Source organism: Staurois parvus, unplaced genomic scaffold (assembly GCF_062004578.1).
Source record: "Staurois parvus isolate SC_StPar_1 unplaced genomic scaffold, SC_StPar_1.0 ptg000475l, whole genome shotgun sequence".
Taxonomy (NCBI): Eukaryota; Metazoa; Chordata; class Amphibia; order Anura; family Ranidae; genus Staurois; species Staurois parvus.
This window is the reverse complement of record NW_028318271.1, coordinates 2,554,086-2,573,182: the sequence shown is the minus strand read 5'-3', so window position 1 is coordinate 2,573,182 and position 19,097 is coordinate 2,554,086. Positions and strand designations below refer to the sequence as shown.

The window sequence follows — 19,097 nt, the reverse complement described above, 5'->3', positions numbered from 1 at the left end:
GTGAGATAATAAGGGAGTGAACGAGTCGTTTAGTGGTGTCTGGGGTTAGGAAAGTACGTATCTTGGAGATGTTGCGGAGGTGGAGCCTGCATGAATTTGCTAGTGATTGGACATGGGGTTGGAAGGAAAGGTTTGAGTCCAGGGTGACACCTAGGACTTTGGCTTGCGGGGTGGGATTGATGGTGGTGTTGTTGGGTGTGATGGAGAGGATGGGGGGGGGGGGTGCGGGCTGGGGGAAAACTAGGAGCTCGGTTTTGGAAAGGTTTAACTTGAGGAAATGGAGCGACATCCAGTCTGATATGTCGTTCAGTAGATGGGTGATACGGGCGGAGACTGAGGGGGTGAAGTGAGGGGTGGAGAGGTAAATTTGTGTGTCGTCGGCCTAGAGGTGATAGTTGAAGCCGTGGGAGTGTATGAGTTTGCCAAGGGAGGTGGTGTAGATGGAGAAGAGAAGGGGTCCGAGGACAGAGCCTTTGATCATCCTGAAATTCCGTAACTGCCTGCCCATACGAGAGGTACAGGCAGACTGTCTACTGAGAGTCTGCAGGAGCCTGACATTGCACCCATGATCTGCTAATTGCAGAACTTATCCTTTTTAGTAATTAGAAGTAATAAAGGGATTTACTTCCATTGCGCCTTATTGGGGTAACCAGGGCTTTTGTTTCTCTGAGAATGTGTGCAGGAACCCCTTCTGAGTCATCCATTGTCTCCACACCCTACCCACCTCTGAGCACCATCCCCTGATTCCTCCCACTACCCACCTTCAAGTACTGCCTCTTTTAGAGAATACAGAACCGAGTCTCATTTTGTGGTGCTAAATAATTTGCATGTAATTTGTTAATGATAACAAGAAAAGCAGGCAGAAGCAATAGACTCCCCCAGAAACAATAGATCCTGCTGTAAAATATATTCCCCTAGCAACAATAGACCCTGCTGTAAAAAATATTCCCCTAGCAACAATAGATCCCTATCCAGCAACAATAGACCCTCCTGCAACAAAATACCCCCCAAGTAAGAATAGATCCCCATTCAGCAACAATAGGCCCTCCTCCAACAAAATACCCCTGTACAACAATAGGTCCCCCTCCAACAACAATAGACTTGCCAGAAACAATAAGTTCCCACTCAAGCAACAATAGATCCTTGCCAGCAACAGTAGTCCCCCAGCAACATTAGATCATCCAGCAGCCAGCATCAGAAGACCCTCCAGCAACCAGCAACAATAGACACCCTCCCAGTATCCTTCTCAGCAACAATTAACTCCCCCCCCAGCAACAATAGACCTCTATGGCGAAAACAGACCCACCACCACACCCCACAGTACCCTTTGCCATTACACACATTCAGTGTTGGAGGTGCCGAAACTTTGTCCCCACCACAACTACCACCCCTGTTCCCACTGAAAAAAAAAGCCCTGGTGGTAACTATATGTATAAGGAAGTTCAAAACTGGAAGAATTTATTGGGACACAGCTGGTATTTTTAGATTTGAGAAATTGTAATGAGTCTCTAAAATCATTTAAACAGTTACTGAATGAAATCTCAATGCCTAAACAGTGTTTTATCAGTATTTAAAATTGCATCATGCAATAGGCTTTTCAGGAGAAGATAACACCTATGAAATATTACAGGATCCCGGTAATTGAGAATGTGCTGATGTTAGACCATGCAAAGGGTAATAATTCCTCTGTATACAATATATTAATTCACAAATACCTAATGAAAGGCAGAGAGCACTGGCCTTGGACATAGGTGCTTTTAAAGAAGACACACACATAGGACACCGAATGTGATTTATTCTTCCAAAGCAAATACACCTTTACGCACTGGTACTGACTAGTATTCCAATGTTTCTGTCCATCACTCAGCTAATGTGACCCCTTGGCTGACGGAGAGGGGCAGGGGAGGGAAGAACAAGGATGCTGTGCAAGCACCTGCCATCCTACTTATCAGTTGATGATGTCATTGGTTGATAGGATGCCAGCGGCTGGAAGGTTGTAAAAGTGCACAATTAAAACCTGTGACTTTCTGTAACTAATGCAGGCCATAGATGGGTCGAAAATCGGCCGATTTTTTGGCCGAAAATAAAATCAGCCGATTTTCGGATCGTTAGTGGGCTATTTGTTCGGCCAGTTTTTCGGTATTTTGGCCGTTTTCTTTAATCGGGAAAGTTGGAAAAAAATCGGCCGATTTTGCCGATCGGTCGATTTTCGCGGCAATAATGGGCTAATCGGCCGATTTTTTTACCGATAAAAAATCTGCGCATGAGCAGTGACCTGCAAGAGGAAGACAAAAAGAAGAAAGAGAAGAGGAAGAAGAAGAGGATGAAGATGATAATGAAGAAGAGGATGATGATGAAGAGGAGGATGATGATGATGAAAAAGAAGAAGAGGATGATGATGATGAAGAAGAAGAGGATGATGATGATGAAGAAGTAGAAGAAGAAGAGGATGATGATGAAGAAGTAGAAGAAGAGGATGATGATGACGAAGAAGAGGATGATGATGAAGAAAAAGAAGAGGAGGAGGAGGATGAAGAAGTAGAAGAAGAAGAGGATGATGATGAAGAAGTAGAAGAAGAGGATGATGAAGAAGTAGAAGAAGAGGATGATGATGAAGAAGAAGAAGAGGATGATGATGAAAAAGAAGAGGATGATGATGATGAAGAAGAGGATGATGATGATGAAGAAAAAGGATGATGATGAAGAAGAAGAAGAGGATGATGATGATGATGATGAAGTAGAAGAAGAGGATGATGATGAAAAAGAAGAGGATGATGATGAAGAAGTAGAAGAAGAAGAGGATGATGATGATGATGATGAAGAAAGAAGAAGAGGAGGATGATGATGAAGAAAGAAGAAGAGGAGGATGATGATGAAGAAGAAGAGGAGGATGATGATGAAGAAGAAGAAGAAGAGGATGAAGAAGGAGAAGAAGGATGAAAAATAAAAGGAATTCCAGTCCGGCAAAAAGTGTCTCTGCAGAGAGCTCCGCTATTTGTTTGACAGTTCCTTAACATTTACAGAGGTTGCAACAATGTATCTATTTGTTTCCGAATAAAACCATCTGTATCCTAAATGGATACAAATAGATACATTGTTGCAACCTCTGTAAATGTCAAGGAACTGTCAAAGAAATAGCGGAGCTCTCTGCAGGGACACTTTTTGCCCGGCTGTAGACAGGATGAAAATCAGCCGATTTTTTTTTTACCATTGATGGTAATGTCGGCCGTTTGAACGACCGATTTTTAGTTTTTTAAAAGAAAAATCTGCCGTTTTTCTCCTCGTCTATAGCCTGCATAAAAGGCCGGCTTCATCCACCTGCCAGCTTGTATACAATTTTTGGGCAATTTTTAGGAATTTTGCCAGGGCACCCCTAAAGAAACATGAAGGCACTCCAAGGGTGCCTGGGCACCCTGGTTGAAAATGTCTGGTCTATAGGAAGTAAAGAACCCCATTCTCTTTCTAGTGTAGGATTTGAGATAAATGTACTAGGTGTGGGAAGGGCCATTCCATGCATCTTCTTTGGAGATGGTAAGATATTGTAAAGATATTCAGCATTTTAATGCTATTTTGAAAACAAATGTTATCCAAGCACTTGCATATTGGGGCATCTAGAGGTTCCCAAAATTTAAGTTAATCTGAGATTGGGGCTAAGGCTATACATATATAGATTTCTCCATAATCAATTCCCCCATCCACGCTCCAATTTCCACCGTTGTCTATTGTATTCCATAACAGCTGCCTGAATACCAGAACTGTAACTGTAATTTGATAGGGTCCAGTCACTGTTCAGCCAGTAATTTTATGTCTGACTTGGTTGATTTTGAAATCAGCTTTTGTCAAGTTGAGTGGTGCCAACAGAGCCACTCATGGCTCAAATTTCAACCAATTCGAAATTGGACTATCCCTTTCCCACTAAAAGAAAAAGCCATTTAGAATGTCCATGTCTCCTGTGACCACGTTGGACATCCACAATGAGGACACCATAGGTAAAAATGAAACATTTTAGAAAAAAATGAGGTTCCCCATTCGATCCAAATAGAACACAAAAACCCACCTTAGTATAAATCCACCTTATTACCTAACTGTACCACTCGTCGAAAACCCTTGTAATTTCAGAAAAAAATAACAATCATCTTTGCCTTCAGAATTGTGAAAACCATCAACGATTTCTGAGCTTCCATAGCCACAATTTGTAGATAGGGTGAATATAAATGAGGAAGAATAAAAAAAATAGTACCATTGTGTGGCCTACACCTCAACATGTCCTGCTGTTGTCTAATACAGAAAGAAAAGCCTCTGTTGCCATCAAGCTGTATCTCCATGTTGAGGTCTGGTAGCAGCAAGTGGCAAGTTTTGTGTGAAGCTTCTAAGGCAAGGTTCTTACCTTTGCAATTTATTTATTTATTTATTTCAGTTACTTGTATAGCTCTGTCAATTTACGCAGCGTCTTACGTATATATTGTAGGTTCACATCAGTCCCTAAAACTCAAGGAGCGTACAATCTAAGGTCCCTAACTTACATTCATACATACTAGGGCCAATTTTGACAGGATCCAATTAACCTACTAGCATGTCTTTAGAGTGTGGGAGGAAACCAGAGTACCTGAAGGAAACCCACACAGGCACAGGGAGAACATGCAAACTCCAGGCAGGTGGTGCCATGGTTCGGATTTGAACCAACGACCCTAGTACTGCCAGGTGGAAGTGCTAACCATTTAACTCCTGTCTAGATTGACCCTAGTATGATATTCTACTCACATCTACCATTGTGACCAAGATGGCTGCCTCAACAGCAGATGAAGCACTTTGAGAAAAGTGCTATAAAATGTACACAGTTGTGCTCAAAAGTTAGCATCCCCTTGGAGAATTGTTAAATCACAGCATGTAGTATATATTGTAGGTTCACATCAGTCCCTAATCCTCAAGGGGTGTACAATCTAAGGTCCCTAACTTACATTCATACATACACATACTAGGGCTAATTTAAACAGGAGCCAATTCACCTACCAGCATGTTTTTGAAATGTGTGTAAGAAAATGCAAGCTCTGTGCAGGTAGTGCCGTGGCTGTGATTCAAACCAACGACCCTAGTTCCGTTTTCATGCAGTTTTTCAATCTGCGTTGGTTTATGCGCATGCTTTGACACACGTTTTCATGCACCTTCCACATTGGCTTCCTAGACTGTAAGCTCGAAAGAGCAGGGCCCTCGAACCCCTTGTGTATTGTATTGTTCCTGTCTTGTCTCATGTTCTGTCCCCCTTGCTACTGTACAGCGCTGAGCATACCCTTTGGCGCTATATAAATACTGTATAATAATAATAATAATTGGCTAATAAAAAAACTACTTAGGCCTCATGCGCACTGAGTGTTTCTTTATCTCTCCTGGAAGTTTTTCTTCCTGGCAGTGGCATTTTGGCATAAAAAAGATTGACGCTTGGAAAAGTGTTAACTGCGTTAGGTGCGAACAGATGTGTTTAGCCGTGGCAAGCATTTGGGTGTTAATTAATTTCATTGGCCAGAAGAATACGTTATTCTGCCCATTGAAATTAATTAATGCTCAAGCACTAAATGTGCCTAGAATTAACCTGCATTTATTCTGCCAAAACGCCCCTGCTCCGGGACGCACTGGCAGTGGATTTTTTATTTCTTTTTTTAGTCTAAACGCCTATGCCTCTAAATTCCTCTAAAAGCCTGTGTGTGCATGGACACATAGGCTAAGGACTCGCGATTACACGCGATTAGAAAATCATGCGAACATTTCCGTACGAGGAATCTGATCGTTAGTATAGTGCTTTCACCAACCAATTCTGACTTTTCGGACGACAAAAACTGAGGGAAATTTTTAATCGTTCGTGAACACGACATCTGATTTTCGTTTAATGAGTACAGTAATCATACGGAAATAATCTAATAGAAAAAAACGCACATGATCAGAAGCATAGAACAACCCTATACTTCCTCTTCTACTAAGCTAGTACGTAGATACTTTTGCCTACGTCTGCTTTTGTCAGCCAAAATTTTTCTTACAAGTCAATACCATTACAACTACTTCATGATATCCACTTTTGTAGAAATTTGGACGATCGGTCATCTGATTTTTCCTTCTAGTGTGAGCAGCACAGTGGCTAAGTGGGGTTAGCACCTCTACATAGCAGGACTATGGTCATTGGTTCAGATCCCAACTATGACACTACCTGCCTGGAGTTTGCATTTTCTCCCTGTACTTGCGTGGGTTTCCTCCAGGTGCTCTGGTTTCCTCGCACACTCCAAAGACATGCTGGTAGGTTAACCGGCTTCTGTCTAAATTGGCCCTAGTATGTGTATGTATGAAGGTGAGTTAGGGACCTTCGATTGTAAGCTGCTGGAGGGCAGGGGCTGATGTGAATTTGCAATATGTGTATGGAAAGCACTGCGTAAATTGATGGTGCTGTATAAGTACCTATAATAATAGTGTGTACTAGGCTTTACATGCTGGGCGTTTCGAGACAGGAAAAATACACCAGATTCCCCTAGGAGCAGCTGTAAAATATGTCCAATGTGCATGAGGCCTTAGACTTTTTACCAGAGGCTGAAAAAACATGCAAAATACATTGTACATGCATTTTTAGGTGTTAACATTGACTTCTATGGGTCTTGAAATGCAAAAAAGCAGACCTAAAGTGTTTTTAAAAACACAGCCCACAGATGAATAGGCTCTTTCTATAAAATGCATTTTGGAACATTCCAATATGCACATTAAAATACAAGGCCCGAGATTTTTTTTTTCGAGTCATTAGGTTCACTTTAACCTCCCTGGAGGTATTCTCCAGTGTAGCTCGGGGTAAAGTTTCAGCACCACAAGCGGTAACCCCGAGCTACACTCAGGAATACCTTGCAGCGTTGCTCCGGGATCTCTTCTGCACTTACCTTGTCCTGCGCTCTCGCGATGTCCCTCCTGCACTGTCCCTGGCAATGTCCTCCGGCCGATGCCGGCATCTGTCTTCCGGGTTCCATTCCCTGCGACATCAGGATGTACGGGAGATGGAACTGGCAGGAAATTTGAAAATTTTAAAAGTGACATTCACTAAATACACTAAAATTACATAGTATAACATTCCTGTATCAAACCATTTCACATACATTTTGTCTCGAGTGCTTTGTCCTGTGCCCTGCCTGCATTTTTACTGTTCTTTCTGCCTGGAAACTGAAAAATGTCCATGGCATCCAAAAAGCGTCCTTTTAGGTCAAAAGCGGTTTTAGACCAGCTAGAGAACAGCGATAGTAAATCAGAACCACTTGCAGAATTGAGTGATAATGATTCGTGGGGAAAATCGTCATCAGACACTGAAAACGATTTTGTGACTTTGCCCAGTGATGTGCGAACTTGGCGCTCTATTTCAAATTTCAGTGTTTTTGGTTTGATTATATTATTGAATTAAATTTATTATTATTATATTATTATTTTGTATGATTATTTATTAAATTATAATTTATGATTTTGTGTTTTAAATTTTAACATACCCGGGATGTTTACTAGACTCTTGTTCGGACAGATTTCAGTGAGTTATTCCTAAAAATTACAGGCCTACAATAAAAAAAACGACATATTTCCATGCAAATAAATGTACAGCTTTGAGCACAGAAATATGGACATAATCAGACCGCTATGGAGGTTAAAGTGTTTATTGCAAGCAATACCAATTGGTCAGGACTATCCATCACCTGTATCGTAAATTAGTTTTATTAATAGACAAAGGAGCCTTTGTTATTTTTATTCTTTCAGATAAATTTACAACATGCTAGAGTGGAATGCGTGGCATTTGGTTGGTGAATTACAATAACACGGCTGTCAATGCAGGAGACCTACTGTATCTGGATAGGCCAGATTACAGGAATGTAATACTGTGAATTAATGGGGTTGAAATACAGACCTATCATTAGGGAAAGAAGCCATGCATTGATATGGATTAAGGAACAGCTAAGCCATTGGTGTGAAAGTATTTCAACACATACGGGAAATGGTTTAGTGCACTTGTTCTCTTCTTCTCCTCCTCTCCCTCGGCACTTTTAGTATAGTTCATACTCTGCTTTCTTCATTGTGCAGCTAGTCTGGTGCTACAAAGCCTCCAAATTCTTATTATTATACAGGATTTGCAAATGGCCAGGAACCTTGTGATGGGCCTAAAAAATGGCCAGGATCAGGACAACCAACCAACATCCCTAACGTATAAATCTACAAACTGTTGGTGGATATGACGTTGATGGTTGACATGATACAATCATTCGTTTTTATGGCTTTAATCTAAAATTGGGAAACATTCTTAGAGAATTGTCATGTCAAAGGCATTAGTTAATGTTTTTTGTTGCCCATGGCAGCTCATTTTTTCCAGAAACCGTCCAAAAATTTGGAATAGAAGCTGACTGGATGTGCAGGTCAACCGGAACACTCTTAATTTTAAATGCTTTTCAAACACAAGACCCTTTATCCCCTGCATGCCGATAGACATCTTAGTACTTCTTCTTGGAGGTCTCTCACAGCACATGATAAACCCTCCAAACCCACAGTGCAAACCACAAATTCCTTCATCTGAAGAGGCAAAGGAAAACTGTGTAAGTGGCTGTAACCATACAGCCAACTGTTTGTTCGTTGTCTGCACATTTCCTGTCGCTTGGATTTTAGACAGCACACTTCACATGCTTTGCCAGAAGACAGAGCATATCTGATACATGAATGTAAGGCTAAATGAACAGATATAACTGATGTTCCTTATAGCCGCCATTAAGTCAAGAGCCTGAGGCTGGCCATACACTAGTACATTTTTGAATAAACATTCGAACAAAAATTCTCATTAGTACATTCAATGTGTTGATGAATGTCATTCAAAAGTACTTTTGCTCTAAACAATCAATTTTGGAGTGAATGGACTTTCCCAAATGAAAACCACATTCACTGTTAGAATTTCACCTAATATTTCATCCTGCTTCTTCAAATATTCTCATCACTGTGTTGAAAAGGAATGTTGATTCTACTGGTCATTGGAAAATGGAACTATTGGAAAATGGAACAAATTTTCATAAAATAAATATTTTCAAGCAAAATCCTGCTATTGTGTGGCTACCTTGCACCTCCCATCTTCAGACTTCTTTCATTTTCTAGGCCAAGGCTTGAGTGAGACTGGAAGCAGAACAAGTCATCACACTAGGAGAAAGGGGTTCAATTTAAATCAGTTCTCCATTATAAAGGACAACACAGTGGCTTAATGCAAACTCCACAACAAGGTGCTGTTCCAAACTCTTGTCAATCCTTCCCTGTGTCTGGTATACCAGGTGCCAGGCCAAGGGAGCCCATCTCTGTTCCTTGTACTGTTGCTACATCAATCACAAGGCCACATACTGATAACATCACTTTTCATAAACATTTGTATTCAGCCAGAACACACACATGGAGAATCCCAACCCACGGACCTCCCCGCTGACACATTTCACCCTTAAAGCAGAACTAAAGACAAACCTTTTTCTTCATTTTGGATATGAGTAACGGAGGGTTATAACCCCTGCCAGTCTATTTTTGCCACCTAAGTCTCATTGGGGAGATTTCTCATTATTTCCTGTTCCATAGCCAAAACAGGATGTGAGAGGAAATCCCTCCAAAGTGAGGGAATCACTAGTTGTTGCAAGAACTAGTGTCCCTATTGGAAGATTTCCCCTCTATTCCTGTTCTGGTGACAACTCAACATTTGGGATTTTCTTTGGCTTTCAGTGATATTGGTAAACAGGATAGATAGAGAGGATGCATGTCCCCCTTCATTCTCTCTAAAACAAAAATAAGTTTGCCATTAGTTATACTTTACTCTCTACGATTAAACCCGTAAGAGAGAGGAGCGGTCCATAGGTGTAGACTCTTCCTGTGTGTTTGGCTGAATAAAGATTTCTACGAAGCGGTGCGTCAACCGTGTGAGGCCTTGTGATTGATGCGATAGTGGCATAATAGTTAAATGAAAATAAATGGTGCAGCGCTAACTACAAAAACAAATATGAATAAATATGTATCTATATATTAATAAAGTGTTAATGGGTCCAAAAAACCCAAAATATGCATATAGCAATAAAGTGACTATTAAAAACCGTGATACACAAAAGTGGACAATACTGGTGTGCGGGTCACCTTAGTGACCTAAAAATAGTGATAAACACACAAAATATATAATAAAGTAAACTGGTGTTGAGTGTCTTGTTGACCCTTTCCAAACATGGCATTTATGGTTGTGACCATAAAGTTCTATTTTGGCTGTGAGACATGTCAAGGTGAAGTTGGGCATATTGTAACTAGGCTTTTTTGAAGCATTTGTGCAGTAAAGGCTTCTTTCTGGCAACTTGATCATGCAGTTAATTTTTGTTCAAGTATCGTTGTATTGTGCTCCTTGAAACAATCACACCGTCTTTTTCCAGAGCAACCTGTATTTCTCCCGAGGTTACCTGTGGGTTTTTCTTTGTATCCCAAGTAATGCTTCTGGCAGTTGTGGCTGAAGAGTACTGACTGGCTAATTCAAGGCTTTGGATATCTTTTCATATCCTTTTCCATCTATATAAAGTTCTATTACCTTATTACGCAGGTCTTTTGACGGTTCTTTTCTGCTCCCCATGGCTTAGTATCTAGCCTACTCAGCGCATTCACGTAAAAGCTAACAAACTCATTGACTATATATGTACAGACATGAATTGCAATTTAAAAAGCCACAGATGTGGGAAATTAACCTTTATTGCCACCTGTGTGTGTGTCGCCTTGTGTGTCTACCAAGGTCAAACATTCCAGGGTATGGAAACTTTTGATCAGGGTCGTTTAGGTGATTTCTGTTATCATTAAGATTTTAAAAGGAGCCCAACAACTATGTGATAATAAATGACTTCATATGATCACTTTTCTTAAATAAAAGGCAGTTTTTTGGCATGATCAGTCATATTTGTTATATCAATACCAAGATTTCACAATTTCTGCCAAAGTATGCAAACTTTTGAGCACAACTGTATATAAAGTAGCACTATGGCTGCAAAGTAACTGAGAAACATAATAACTGCATACATGTTTCAAATTTGTAAAGCTGGCAAAACACAGCTCAAAGTTCCTCCAAATGCTGCTGAATTGTCTGAAATTCAAGTTGTGGGTGGCCCTGCCATCACCACCCAGCCCAACAAAATAGCTGAAAAATTGAAAGAAGCAGGAGGGAAATTGTCAGCCGAACAGTGATAGCATCCTATCTACACAATCACTGTCTGGGTATTCGGACAGCCGCGGGTACTACAGTAGCCGGTTGGAGAGATGCTTCTATTCAGTGTGAATGGAGGAATCTGCTGGATTTCTAGCCATACACATATGTTTGTGGAATTGTGTATCAAATAGATAGTGCTGTCTGTCACAATACATAGTTACATAGTTAGTCTGGCTGAAAAAAGACAAAAGTCCATCCAGTTCAACTATTAAAAAAATATTTGATCCAGAGGAAGGCAAAAAACCGAGCAAAGCATGATCTAATTTGCTCCAGCAGGGGAAAAATTCCTTCCTGATCCCCCAAGAGGCAATCGGATATTCCCTGGATCAACTTTACCTATAAATGATAGTAACCAGTTATATTCTGTGTATCTAAGAAAGAATCCAGGCCTTTTTTAAAGCAATCCACTGAGCTGGCCAGAACCAACTCATGAGGGAGTCTATTCCAAATGTTCACAGCTCTCACTGTGAAGAAACCTTTCCATGTTTGGAGATTATATTTCTTTTCCTCTGGACATAAAGAGTGCCCCCTTGTCCTCTGTGATGACCTCAGGGTGAATAGCTCTACACCCAGTTCACTATATCAACCACTGATGTAGTTATACATGGAGATCATATCCCCCCTTATGTATTATACATGGAGATCATATCCCCCCTTATGTATTATACATGGTGATCATATCCCCCCTTATGTATTATACATGGAGATCATATCCTCCTTATGTATTATACATGGAGATCATATCCCCCCTTATGTATTATATATGGTGATCATATCCCCCCTTATGTATTATACATGGAGATCATATCCCCCCTTATGTATTATACATGGAGATCATATCCCCCCTTATGTATTATACATGGAGATCATATCCCCCCCTTATGTATTATACATGGAGATCACATCCCCCTTATGTATTATACATGGTGATCATATCCCCCCTTATGTATTATACATGGTGATCATATCCCCCCTTATGTATTATACATGGTGATCATATCCCCCCTTATGTATTATACATGGTGATCATATCCCCCCTTATGTATTATACATGGAGATCATATCCCCCCTTATGTATTATACATGGAGATCATATCCCCCCTTATGTATTATACATGGAGATCATATCCCCCTTATGTATTATACATGGTGATCATATCCCCCCTTATGTATTATACATGGAGATCATATCCCCCCTTATGTATTATACATGGAGATCATATCCCCCTTATGTATTATACATGTTGATCATATCCCCCCTTATGTATTATACATGGAGATCATATCCCCCCTTATGTATTATACATGGAGATCACATCCCCCTTATGTATTATACATGGTGATCATATCCCCCCTTATGTATTATACATGGTGATCATATCCCCCCTTATGTATTATACATGGTGATCATATCCCCCCTTATGTATTATACATGGTGATCATATCCCCCCTTATGTATTATACATGGAGATCATATCCCCCCTTATGTATTATACATGGAGATCATATCCCCCCTTATGTATTATACATGGAGATCATATCCCCCTTATGTATTATACATGGTGATCATATCCCCCCTTATGTATTATACATGGAGATCATATCCCCCCTTATGTATTATACATGGAGATCATATCCCCCCTTATGTATTATACATGGAGATCATATCCCCCTTATGTATTATACATGGAGATCATATCCCCCCTTATGTATTATAGATGGTGATCATATCCCCCCTTATGTATTATACATGGAGATCATATCCCCCTTATGTATTATACATGGTGATCATATCCCCCTTATGTATTATACATGGAGATCATATCCCCCTTATGTATTATACATGGAGATCATATCCCCCCTTATGTATTATACATGGTGATCATATCCCCCCTTATGTATTATACATGGAGATCATATCCCCCTTATGTATTATACATGGAGATCATATCCCCCCTTATGTATTATACATGGAGATCATATCCCCCTTATGTATTATACATGGTGATCATATCCCCCTTATGTATTATACATGGTGATCATATCCCCCTTATGTATTATACATGGAGATCATATCCCCCTTATGTATTATACATGGAGATCATATCCCCCCTTATGTATTATACATGGAGATCATATCCCCCTTATGTATTATACATGGTGATCATATCCCCCTTATGTATTATACATGGTGATCATATCCCCCCTTATGTATTATACATGGAGATCATATCCCCCCTTATGTATTATACAGGGAGATCATATCCCCCCTTATGTATTATACATGGTGATCATATCCCCCTTATGTATTATACATGGAGATCATATCCCCCCTTATGTATTATACATGGAGATCATATCCCCCCTTATGTATTATACATGGTGATCATATCCCCCCTTATGTATTATACATGGAGATCATATCCCCCTTATGTATTATATATGGAGATCATATCCCCCCTTATGTATTATACATGGTGATCATATCCCCCCTTATGTATTATACATGGTGATCATATCCCCCCTTATGTATTATACATGGAGATCATATCCCCCCTTATGTATTATACATGTTGATCATATCCCCCCTTACTCTCCTCTTCTCAAGAGAGAATAAATTCGGTTCCTCTAATCTTTCCTCATAGCTGAGCTCCTCCATGCCTCTTATCAGTTTGGTTGCCCTTCTCTGTACTTTCTCTAGTTCCCCAATGTTCTTTTTGTGAATTGGTGCCCAAAACTGAACTGCATATTCCAGATGAGGTGTTACTAATGATTTGTACCGGGGTAATATGATATCTCTCTCTGGAGTCTATACCTCTTTTAATACAAGAGAGGATTTTGCTCGCTTTAGAACCCGCAGCTTGGCATTGCATGCCATTATTAGGCTTGTGATCTACCAGAACTCCCAGATCCTTCTCCACCATTGATTCCCCCAGTTGTACCCCCCTAGTATGTATGATCCATGCATATTCTTAGCCCCCAAGTGCAGAACCTTACATTTATCAACATTAAACCTCATTTGCCACATAGTTGCCCAATTAAACAGAGCATTGAGGTCGGCTTGTAAGTTGGAGACATCCTGGAAGGACGTTATTTCACTGCACAGCTTGGTGTCATCTGCAAAGACTGAAATGGGATTTTTAATCCTATTATATAGATAAAATACAGTATATGCTTTTCTTCCCATTTGTTCATTTTTATCCAGGGCATTTTTTAAAAGGTCCCTCATGCAATTTTGTGGGATTTCCACAAAAACACATCTGCCATAGAGATGAATAGTAGTGTAAATGTTCACCTTTTACAGTTGACCTTTACAATATGACAGTAAAGGATATTCTTTGAGGATGATCAGCACAGTGGCTAAATGATTAGCACTTCCGTCTGGCAGTACTAGGGTCATAGGTTTGGAATCCCAGCCATGGCACCACCTACCTGGAGTTTGCATGTTCTCCCTGTACCTACGTGAGTTTCCTCCGGGTACTCTGGTTTCCTCCCACACTCCAAAGACATGCTGGTAGGTTAATTGGCTCCTGTCTAAATTGTCCCTAGTATGTGTATGTATGAATGTAAGTTAGGGACCTTAGATTGTACACCCCTTGAGGGTTAGGGACTGATGTGAATGTACAGTATATATGTAAAGTGCTGCATAAATTGATGGCGCTATATAAGCACCTGAAATAAAGAATAAAATGGAAACCAAAGCAGCTGTAAATGATGGATGGATGGATCGCTGTTTCAGCAGATTCACTTCTGCTCCAGTTTGCAGTCGATAGGCTGAAGAACATTTGTAAGAACGACCCATATGCACAGCTGGAACACTTAAAAGATCTCTTTTTCCATCGCCCATGAACAGCATCCAAGCCAGCAGCTCTCTGGCCACAAAGTTAGGGGAATTCCTATGTAATCTGATTATAAAGTGGGAAGGTCTAGCAAAGGCCTTCTCTGGAGATAATCTGCACATTGTTAGCGAGTCTAGTGTATGGGGCATTGTGGTTTGGTTTGGACAGCAGTTTGTGAAGGATATTTGATAGATGCAGAATTTGTATCCATTAAGCAGGCTATATCATAGTGTAAAAGTTAAGCTTTAATGTGGGCAGAATTAGGGCATAGGTACCAATAAGGTCCATCTAGTAATGCATACCCCAATATTGGCTTTCGCTGAAGTTCTGGTGGTGAATTGTTGCTGGAGCACAAAAATCACAGTAGAGATCAAAGTGTTCATACATCCTTTTTCCAATCACAGTACACCTTGTTTTCTTTGAAAATAATACAAGACATTTTCTGAACAGAGGAGCTGCACAGCAAATGACCTGTTGTGGTCACTGTGCTCTAGGACTGACTGTCAGTTTTACTGCCACCACAAAGTTGGGAGCATGAAATTGTCCAAAATGTCTTGGTATGTTCACACCTTAGGAGTTCCTTTCACTGGAACTAAGGGGCCAAGCCCAACCCCTGAAAAACAACACCACAATCCCCCCTCCACCAAACTTTACACTTGGCACAATGCAGTCAGGCAAGTACCGTTCTCCTGGCAACTGCCAAACCCAGATGTGTCCATCAGATTCACTCCAGAGAACACGTCTCAACTGCTCTAGAGTCCAGTGGCAGCATGCTTTACACCACGGTATCCAACGCTTTGCATTGTACTTGGTGTGCTAATCTGAAGGCCACATGAAGTTTGGAGTTCTGTAGCTATTGACTCTGCAGACAGTTGTCGACTTTTGCGCATTCTGCGCTTCAGTATGCGCTGACCCCACTCTGTCATTTTACGTGGCCTACCACTTCATGGCTGAGTTGCTGTTGTCCCCAGTTGCTTCCACTTTGTTGTAATCCCACTAACAGATGACCGTGGAATATTTAGTAACAAAGAAATTTCACGGATGGACTTATTGCACAGGTGGCAACCTATCACAGGACCATGCTTGAATTCACTGAGCTCCTGAGAGTGACCCATTCTTTCACAAATGTTTGTAGAAGCAGTCTGCATGCCTAGGTGCTTGATTTTATACACCTGTGGCCATGGAGGTGATTGGAACACCTGAATCTAATGATTTGGAGGGGAGTCCCAATACATTTGGCAATATAGTGTATGTAAAAATAGCCATATGAAAACTCAGCTTTAAAAGAGTTGTGAACCCTTACATATACCCAATAAAGTGACTGGTCTCAGGTGATACACAGAGATGAAACAAAACCACCTACATAAGTTTTACCTGTTTATCTGTATCAATCTCTACTCGATAGCCTTTCAAAGCACACATTTTTAGCATTTCTGATCACCAGAAGGCAGGGAGCCAGGATCTGATGCCATACACTGCACAGCATAGAGAAGAGAGCTGAGTGTAATCTGAGACCTGAGTGGAGGGAAAGGACACCCCCTGCTCCACAGCAGGCTCTTTGTGAACCATGCACAGTTGAGGTTGTCAATCATCTGCTCTGTGCTGGAGCTCCCCTGCCCACCCCCCCCCCCCCTGGATTCCTTGGTGTAGGCACAAGCTGTCAAAAGGGACATATGCAGATAGCAGAGGAATGAGAGAGCACTTGGTGGTTTGGATTGAGGCAGACACACACTACAGAAGGATATGCTTTCTTTGGTTTACAACCAATTTAAATGATTCTCAGACTGAAGGTTGTTGGCTGCACAGAAGTGTATGCAGTGCCTACTTGACTGTGTGGTGTTCTTGCCAGGGAAGCAAGCTATGTTGGAGACAGCCCAGTTCCTGGGTCCTGTTGAGTACTGAGCTCAGTACGCCCCTAAGTGTCCTTTTTAAATCCAGTTTAAAGAGCCAGAAGAGGATGTGCCCAATAGGCTGTCTGTGGGTGGTAAGATACCTCACTTAACACTTAGCTGATCAGTTAATAAAGAACTACAAAGAATGACTGTAATATCCGTGTAAATGAATGTGCACATAAACGCAGCATCATAGACAAGTGGTTTAAACCGACAACTTAGTGCATTTGTTTTCGTGCCAGAAAAAGATTAAATGAAGGAATTCTTGTGTCATGAGTTTCTGTACTTAAAATTCCTGAAAGAATTGACAGATATGGACTGCAGCTACTGAACGAGTTTGTAAAATGAATCTGCCTTTTCATTTCAGCTTTCACCTCGCTGCTACCAAAGGCAGTGCGGACTGTCTCAAGGTTATGTTGACGCACGGAGCGGATGTCTCTGCTCAGGATCTATCAGGTACCACAAAACAAGCTCTGCTTAAATTTGAAAAAAAAAGAAGAAAAAGTCCAAAAGTAAAATTTATTGTATCAGCTGTGACTACAATTACTATCACTTTGGGTGTTGGGCTATGTATATGAGGCAATGAGGGGAATTTACTAAAACTGGAGCACTCAGAATCTGGTGCAGATATACATGGTAGCCAATCAGCTTCTAACTTTACTTTGTTCAATTATCCCTGGTTCACATATCCGCGTTTCTGCGGTCCGCGTTTTGCGCGGTCACAAGAGCCCATTCATTTGAATGGACTCCCGTGCCCCTGGACACGCAGGGAAGAAGTCCCTGCATTTCTTTTGAAAACGCAGCCTGCACGGGAACCTCAGTTCCCAGTACGGTTACGATTTACAGTGCGGGGGGCGTGCCATTAGAATTAATGGCACCCGCCCGTGGCTCCGCATTCCTCTGTGCTTGTGCTGCACGGATTTTTGTGTGGATCCGCTGCCGCACCACCCGCACATATGTGAACCTAGCCTAAAGCTTTGACAGCAAAACCTGGAAGCTGATTGGTTTCTGTGCACAGCTGCACCAGATTTTCCACTCTCCAATTTTAGTAAATACCCCCCATAGTTTAGAATGGTGAGCTCTTTGTTTAGTGCTGCATGAAATTCAAGGCTCCATGCACACTAGCGTTTTTCTGCTCCTAGAAGCTAATAGTGTTATCCTATGTGTCCATGCACACTACTTTATGCTAGAAGTGTTTTTCAAGCTTCAGCGTTTAAGAGCAGAAAAAAAAATGTTTTTGTAGAGTTTTTGTGAGCGTTTCCCCAGCAGAAATAAAAACGCTGAAATCTCCTAAACTCTCCTAAATGCTTCTAAATGTTACTAAAGCTCTCCTAACAGCTTTTATCAAGCATTTTTTTTGCTTCATGTTCTGTAAAAACACTAATAAAACACTAATGCTCCTAAACGGTACTACAAGGCGGCACAAAAATGTTATTATCAGCGTTTTTCATCCAGGGTTTTTTTCTTTTTTTTTTTTCTAGCTTTTTTTTGAGCTTATAAAAAAGCTAGTGTGCATGAAACCTAAAGCACAAATGAACTTTCAGTTTATATATACAATCCAAGTGGATAAAAATAGAAGGTGCGCAGATTCTTAGCGCTCATGCACATGGGCAGTTTGTCTCATAGAGCATAAAAAATGGGTACAAAATGCAAAAAAAAACAAAGTAAGGTCAGCGCTAATCCAAAAAAAGAAAATGAATAAATAGAGCTGCTTGCAATGGATGCAGATATACCAAGATCCTAAGGTGCTATAAATAGAGATTGCAGCGCTGAAAAACAAAAAGTGTAGTGTGTCTACATAAAGTACATACAATCCAGTGCAACAAAATGAAATATGATATACAAAAATACTGAAAGTTCAATAGCGCTCTACTGAATAATTGTGGACTATGATACGCTATATAGTCCCTCTGTCCACTGTGAATCTACACCCTGTGATCCAGGACCAACAAACATGTGACCTCCACCAATGGCTGAAGTGAAAACTCACCCAGAAGGTGTTGCTGTCTAGTACTAGAACAGCAATGTAAGCTTGTGTAATGATGAACTCCCAAAGTGCGATCCTCCAGTACATCAGGAAACGACGACGTTGGGTTAGAGGTGCTATTGCTGGAGGTC

At 40.9% G+C, this 19,097-nt stretch overlaps 1 protein-coding gene across 3 annotated transcripts in view; it reads left to right on the top strand.

Annotated features, from left to right (window-relative positions):
* The window catches only part of RAI14 (retinoic acid induced 14), a 269,154-nt gene that overhangs the window by 180,768 nt on the left and 69,289 nt on the right, over positions 1-19,097 (top strand). For all 3 annotated transcript variants that reach the window (XM_089689447.1, XM_089689445.1, XM_089689446.1), the window contains exon 4: positions 17,347-17,435. In XM_089689447.1, the coding sequence (XP_089545573.1) occupies positions 17,347-17,435 (89 nt within the window). The remainder of the gene's footprint in view (positions 1-17,346; positions 17,436-19,097) is intronic.